Source organism: Tauraco erythrolophus, chromosome 1 (assembly GCF_009769465.1).
Source record: "Tauraco erythrolophus isolate bTauEry1 chromosome 1, bTauEry1.pri, whole genome shotgun sequence".
NCBI classification, from domain to species: domain Eukaryota; kingdom Metazoa; phylum Chordata; class Aves; order Musophagiformes; family Musophagidae; genus Tauraco; species Tauraco erythrolophus.
The window spans coordinates 8184166-8191857 of NC_141465.1; the positions used below are offsets into that span (position 1 = coordinate 8184166).

A 7692-nucleotide genomic window follows, 5' to 3' on the forward strand; every position below is an offset into this window, starting at 1 on the left:
ACAAGTTGACAGACCTGTTATCAACACCATGTTTACATGGAAATGCAATGAACTTTTTTTTTCTTTCTTATAAATTGTGCCTTTCTGATTGCCTGGTTACTTTCTTGGCCTCCATTCTTTATACTAGAAAGCTCACATCACAAAAAAAAAAAAAACAACAAAAAACCAAACAAACAAACAAACGAAATTTAAAACCAAAACTTTATAAACTCTTACTCCTCTTTGAAACCATTGTATTTTCGTTATGCCTGACCAGCAGGAGGGCTAGTGGATCTCACTCTGTATGTAGAAGTGTGTTCACTCTTCCTTCTCCCAGCACACAGTGGTATCAGATTTGGCCATGTCAAATCACGGACAAAACAGAAGAGTTCTGACAAGTTCCACCACACGTAGGAAACAGGAGTGATACCGCTCCAAAGCTACACGTTAAAGTGACCAACTGGTGACCAGCTGTCTACAGTCACTGTGGAAAAAGCCAAGATGTTCCTGTTTCCATCATCCTCCAGCTCACAGCTCCCCTTTTCAGTGGTCCATTGGTCAAAGAGGTAACTCTGAATGTTACTCTGTGCCTCTGCGGTGCGGCTTAGCTACAGCTCTCTAAATCGAGGTGTGAAAGGACAGGAACGTTTATTAAAGGTTTCCACTACAGAACAAGAGCTCTCACTTTTTGCAGCTTGAAATAAACCCTACTCGCAACACAGAAGCAAGTGCAACCACAGCAGGGTTTGAGCAGGAAAAGCCTTCACAGGGGGGGCAGTGAAGGACGGGTGGGAGAAAGAAGGTGGTTCTCTGTCACCAGAAAAAGTACTGCGACTCAATTTTTTCCACTTATAGTCAGCCCCCCCATGACGCCCCAGAAGTGAACACAAGAACTGACCACTGAACGACAATATATAAACTCTGTGAAAGGGGGCTGACAATAGCCACCTTCTTCTCCGCCTTAACAAAGAAGCCACCAGCAATGAAACTCCACGCTGCAGCTATCCTCGTCATCTTCTGGCTTGGCATCTTCACTGTGCACACGGTGAAAGGTAAGATTACGACCTAAGAGGAAGACAGGAATTACACCAGTGGTCTGATGAGCAGGATTTGTTCTCAGCCAGAGCTGATTCATAAGATAAAACTCGCAAGAAATCCAGATCAGAACTGCAAGAAAGGCAGCTTTATGGGAGATTTCATCCGATGTCCTGTCAGTTAGTGGTTGGCTTCTGCCTTAATGCCAGGAGAGTTTCTGTGCCTTAGAACACTTAGAGGGTTTCTGTGCATTATTCTCTCTCTTAAAAGCATGAAATCATGACACTATGTCTTTTAATCTCACTGATGCTATACAGCAATGAGTTCTATAGGTTAATAACATTTTATGAAATATATTTCTTGAATAAGATGTACTTTTTTCTTTTTCTAGATATACTACTTTTGAATGTATTTTTATTATATTATCTTTTCTTAGTCTTTCTCCAACTGTATAGCCTTAATCCCTCTAATGTCCCTATTTTAAAAAGTTTTTCCAGTTCTGTACTTCATATTGCCTATTTGCTTGTTTCTAGCCAAATATTTTGGTACAGACGGGCAAACTATGAACAAAAATTGCAAAGGAGAGCCATGGATTTATACAATGTCTTCTCTCTCTTCCCGATTTCATATCATTTAACATCTGTTTGAGACCATTTATGAGCACTGAGATGAGCCACACTTATTAGCCACGCTTTAAATCAGTTTGTCTAGAGTAATTTTTAGGCCTGTGACTTTTGGCTACACAGATCATGGAAAAACATGACCATACACACATAAGCACGTCTTCTTATACACAATCAGATTCAGGCAGACAAGCACATAAAAATCACAGAAAACACTCTCATACAAGCCATATGCAAACCCACAAAAATATGCAAAGAGAAGCACATAGAAAAGGCATCTTCACAAAACCACACCAAAACCAAACTGAGACCTGCTAAGCATTCACAGTATGTAGCTACACACTAAGCATGCTGACCTAGTGCTCCTAGAGGTACATCATACTACATTCTCGTACATTCATTAATGCTGCTTCTGTTCATCTCACCAACATGTGGCTTTGCATCACAGACTGCCAGTTTGCAATGTCATTCTCCAGGTTGTATAATTTGTCATAAATATCACCAAGTCTGAAAAAGCACACTGAGGTGGTGTGCAAGGGATAGAAAAAGGATTAGAAAGAATGATAAGGGAAAAATTAAAAAACAAACCACCAGAAAAATGGGTAATTATAGCTGAGGAGCAGTTTGGTTTTGTTCCCAAGCTTAGAGCTGGTACTCCCTGCATGCATTCCCTCGAGATAGTTTAGTAGTAGAGAGAACATTTCCAGGACTAGTAAGGATTGCTTGACTGTCTTTGAGCTCTTTAATGCCACATTTTGAAAACCAATCTGAGTGAAGCAGTAAGATATGTATTTGTAATGAATCATCAACAAATACACCACGTTACTTGCGACTAAAGCAAGATCAGAAGAGATATTCCTTCAGGCAAACAAAATCTCAAGAATTAGCTACTCCACCAGTATCCGTGCACTGGCTATGCTACAGCTCTCCAAAGGCTGATGTGTGTTTGCCTCAGCTATTCCAATTAGTTCAAACAAATAAAAGCTTACAGATAACGAGATTTTGTGAAGCAGATTTTATATTTAGCAAGTTGCACCTGAACAAGTCTTGGAGTTTTCTCAAGCCAGTTTGGCTATAAATTCTTTAAAAAGAAACCTCAGAATACAGCAGTGTTCTGTTTGTCCCTCTCACGCCTTCCCAAACCTGCCTTTGATGGGTGGCAGAAAACCAGAAACTAGGAAGCGGAGGCTTCCAGTAATGTATACGTATACTGCAGCTCACTTAAATGAGCTCCCATTTTCAGTTATCATCATGTAAGGCAACAACTGACCAGAGAATTTTACACTGATACTGCAGTCTTCTTGGTTAATCACCAGTGCATTTCCCTGAAACGTATGAAAATGTTGGAGGAAAGAGAGAATTAAGTAGCACTCCATTGCCTATGAAACCAGACTTACAGCAAGAGTATGCAAGTACTTAGTCTTCTGGCAGATTTATCTCTCTTTCTTTCAACAATTTTTTTTTTAATGCTAGTTTTGGATGTCCAGTGTGAGACAAGTAGCCTTGCATTCCCTTCCTTCACTTGGAAAGAAGGGGGAATGACTGATCCATATTCAGAAGACAGTTGGGAATCCACCTAGTAAAGGTGTCGGTTCTAAGCACCACTCCATATGGACACTTTTTTTCAGATGACACAGACCTAATTACGAATGATGCCAAATACCTTTTCTGCTATGGAAGCAGTGACTCCCTAGGGGGAGAATTATTGTACGATTGTTCAGAAGAACACATGAAGACTAGTGTCCTAACTGAAATAGCAGTAACACTTTAGAGATAGCAGGATGCATGACAAAAAATACCTTAAGCTCTCTTGTATAACTGGTATTGTGGCTGTACATCATGAGACACTCACGTTCTAACCACAATGGAAAAAGATATGGCTAAATATGACTATAGGATTGACTGCCTTTGTCATTTATCTATTTTTCCCCTTCTAGGAAGCGTTGGAAGTCAGCCCATGCGCAAACTCAGTTGTGTAAGTCTGTCTACACAGCAACTGAACATCCGAAATCTTGTCAGCTACGAAAAGCAAAAAGCTCCAGTAAATGCCATCATGTAAGTATCCAGAGCACAGTTAAGCTTCAGACTTGTCTATGGTAACAAACATGCTACCGTGGAAAAAGGAAGGGGCATCAGAAGACATTTCATGGCCCAACTCACTAAATCTGGTTAGTTCAGGTTACCCTTCCAGTTCCCCCATGAAACAGCCACCTGGCAGCTGAGGGAGTGAGGGAAGAGGGGTGGGCCTCAGAGAGCTGGGAGATGTATGCTGCTCACAGATGCTGGCAGAAATCTCACGTCTTTCATTCCCAGAAAGTGGGGAAAAATGTTAGCGACAGGTCAGGGAGGAGCAGGCAGAAGCCCAATGCACTGAATTGAGCCAAGGGGAAAGAACATCTGGAAGAGTTTGGGGTAACTCTGATAGGAGCTGTGTTTGGTCTTTTGATCTCAAGAGCATGTATTTTATCAAATCTGGAATCTGCTCCTGGGAGGTAAATGTGCATCATGATTTCCTATAAAATCTCAGAATACCAGGTATGCTCCTTTTTTTAAATGTCAGTATATATGCACATGACCATGTACGTTACATACATACCTATGCCAGAAATATGGAACTAAGGTTGCTAACTGCTGTTATTCTGACTAACAATTACAAACTCTGGCATATAATATGGTTTTACCATATTGTTCCTCATGTTCTGCATAAAACCCAAGAACAGTAAACCTGAGTTTGGAGACTGGAATTTAATGGCCATCTTGTTTGCTTTCTTTCTTCCTATAGGTTTATCACCACAAAAGGCATCAAGATCTGTGTAAGCCCTAACCAGAAATGGGTGCAGGCTGCTATAAAGAAAATAGATCAAAATCATGCCACCAAACGCAAATAATCCTGTCCCAGGCATGCATCTAAGGCCAACTAAATGGAATCATCATCAGTGCTGCACATAACAGGGAAGAAAGCCTTCGTATCTGCTTTGAATTCCTATTTATTAATTGGCAATAAAATCTCTGCACAAACACGAACTCGCCAGAATCTGTTCATCACTGGTTCAACACCCGCTGACTTCTTTGTTTTATAGCTGGACTGTGTTACACTGTTTATTTTCTGAAATGAATATTTATTTACAACTGAATGTAGGTATCTGCTCATCCTTGCTGTCCCGACCAGTAGGGCATTTAAGTGTGAATGGCAGATAGTCTCACATACCGTAGGGAAGAAGATAACCTCCCACAGAGCTGGGTGAGCGTAGACTTCCATCCCGATGGAGGTCCGAATGTTCCACATTGAGTGCTGAGTTTGAGAAGGTGCTATAGAATGTAATGGTTACTTATACCTATATAATCTATAAGTAAACTAATATCATGCTTCAGACTGTCACCTGATCAGTGCAATATTCAGAAGATCCTTGGGCCTTCCATTTTTATACACAGTATTGCACTATTAGCTCGGTGCACAATGATGTAAGGGTAGTCTCTCCAAGGGATGACCTGGAGTAATTCACAGTAACTCTATGAATGTAACCCTATTTGGCCTTGTACTGGAGAAGGCTTATCCTACCTACTGACTTCTGTGAAGTTACTCCAGTTTCACCCTCATGTGAGACAAACCTGAAACAATTGGTTTACTTTTTCCTTTGCTTTTCTCTGAATAAGCAAGAACATACTATGTCTGGAATCTGTATTTCAGCAACTCGTAGGAATTCCCTGCCCTGGAGAACTATGTATATGTAAATGTCTTATATTTTTTAAATTGATAAGTTCTACCAACACAAGGTTTGGAATTTTAATAAAGTTACTATAACCTGGAATCAAATGGTACGTTTGTCTGCTTGTATGTAACGCAGATGGCGACTGTTGAAACGGGTACCAAGATGACAGCACAAATCTGAGAACTTTTGGGCAAGCCAGCTAGAGCTGACACTGCTGCCAACTCATGACTCAGATTGTTCAAAAGCAACCTGATTCTGAGTCTTCTACACTGCATTTCATCTCTAAAGCCCATATTTCAGACAATTCCTCTTCAAAAGCTCAGGTACTTAAAAGCTCAGACTTCATACAACACTAGTATGATTCCCACACTATCAGAAGCAGACATGGAAAAGCTCTGGGGCAAAAAGACAAAAAAATGGCATTTTTGGAGCTTGAGAGGTGGAGGAGAGGTATAGGCAGAGGGGCTCCAGAAATTAACTTCCTCTCAAACTACCGCATGTATGTAGCCTGCACTGCTGCTAAACTGTGGGCTTTTCATGACGAATAACCTCTTAGTGATATACGTGAAACCACAGCACTTCCAAGCCACGCTATGGAAATCGGATCACGATACTCTAAAAGCCAATCTTTGCAGTTCCCTGTTCTGGGCAAGTCTGCAAACAGAATTTGTCTCCAATGGCTCACGTTTTGTCACAGCTCAGTCCTGTGCAGGGAAATGCATTTAGTTTTCATTATCCAGGGCGGGTTTTAAAGCAGTGCTACTGCTCAGGCAGGGAAGAGATGGATGACTGCATGTGTCAGAGCCAAGGCAGGCTACTGAGCCTCCGTTACACGGAGTGATGTTTCCTTACTAAAGTTCTTGATATTGCCTACACTAGAAAAAAATAGTTGTTGCTATAAACTTTGTAAGAAGAGCTTCACAGGTAGAAAGAAATGGTGAGATAAGATGTTTCTGGATTATGGCAATATGCACATTGGTGTTCATTTATTTTGAATTGCTGATCTCAAGGCCCCAGTCCCTCATCTTACAGACAACAGAAACACTTCTGTTCCCTTCAGTATCATCGGACTATCAGCAGGCTACAAAACCAGGGCGCCTATAAAAGCATTCTCATGGTAAGCTCTCTCAGATGAATATCATCGGCTTCCACTGATGAAATTCATCCAGGACCAGAACTAACTAACATGCTTTTGGCAGGCAGAATTTTAATGCCTTTGCTCATACTCAGTAGTATCTTATCCTGGAATTAATCTTGCTGAAATGAATATATTTTTTTTTTAATTAGGACTATACAACCTGAGGATATATTAATCAACCATCACATAGCAATTAATATTTTATATCTGCTCATCCTCATCACAGTTCATAGCACGATTAATACTAATTTTTTAAGAGTGAATCATTCTACTTAATAATTACACCTTGTTTGTTATACCTTGCAAGATCTGAAGTGATACTTGTGCACTTCTTGGGAGATAATTACTGTTAGTGATCAGTGCTCTCAACATCTCTTCCTACTCAGCCATTAAACTCCAGGGACTCCTGTCTTTCCCTGACCATTTCTTACCCCAGTCCTTGCTGTGGTCCCAGTTGTGTGCTATTTTTGTCATCTCTAGCTGTGTACAGTCTGGAAGCTTATCTGTAATAGTACTGCTCCCACCTAGCAGTTTTCCCTGTGGCTTTATATAAAGCTCAAAATGCTTTATAAAGAATGGAAAATATGATTAAATCCCCCTTTCACACACACACAAAGAAAGCGCAAAATGAAGAACTAGAGTGCTGCTGTTGTGTTGAAGGCAAGTAAGAACCACAGTCTCGGTCTCTCCAACATCCTTAGGAAATATCTCGCCTAGAAAAACAGGAAGCTAGGCTCCAAGCTATGTTTGAAGGTCTGGGGCTGTGGTTGCACTGATGTCCTCCCTGCACCTGGCTGCCCATCATTTCTCTTCCAAGTGAGGCGGGGAGCAGGGGGCTCAGGGTGACTGCTTCCCTTCCTGCTCATCCTCTGCTAGACTGCAGCCTGTAATACGAACACCGATTTCCTTTGACTGCTGTTGTAAGATCTGTGCACCACTTTGCCAGGAAGGACCCTCCAAACACACATGGCACGCCAGGGAGCAGCAATATTTGAAACTAGTTAACCATTTCTCTTCTGTCGCACACCGCTCTCACAGTTTCCAAAGGGACTGAAGAGACGCGCTGTGCTCAGATGTTTAGCACAGGGGAAAGACAGCAAAGAGCACAGCAGACAAATCCTCAACCTGTGTAAGAATCCACAGCTTCACTAACCTCAACAGAGGCAGACAGAACAACTACCCACCCCTTTGGGCATGCTGGCTTTTT

The 7692-nt window shown here is 41.4% G+C and overlaps 1 protein-coding gene across 1 annotated transcript; it reads left to right on the forward strand.

Annotated features, from left to right (window-relative positions):
- Nucleotides 1-945: 945 nt before the first annotated feature.
- LOC104377410 (lymphotactin) lies at nt 946-4560 on the forward strand. Its single transcript, XM_009984198.2, has 3 exons — nt 946-1031; nt 3575-3692; nt 4420-4560. Exons 1-3 carry the CDS (start codon nt 962-964, stop codon nt 4523-4525), a joined length of 294 nt encoding a protein of 97 aa, XP_009982500.1. The 5' UTR covers nt 946-961; the 3' UTR covers nt 4526-4560.
- Nucleotides 4561-7692: the final 3132 nt, after the last annotated feature.

What these genes read in the sequence shown, in the direction of transcription:
- LOC104377410 (XM_009984198.2), top strand. Translation starts at nt 962, where the DNA reads ATGAAACTCCACGCTGCAGCTATCCTCGTCATCTTCTGGCTTGGCATC. An exon ending in CACTGTGCACACGGTGAAAG is followed by an intron (nt 1,032 to 3,574) that starts GTAAGATTACGA and finishes TTCCCCTTCTAG; the next exon opens with GAAGCGTTGGAAGTCAGCCC. An exon ending in GCTCCAGTAAATGCCATCAT is followed by an intron (nt 3,693 to 4,419) that starts GTAAGTATCCAG and finishes TTCTTCCTATAG; the next exon opens with GTTTATCACCACAAAAGGCA.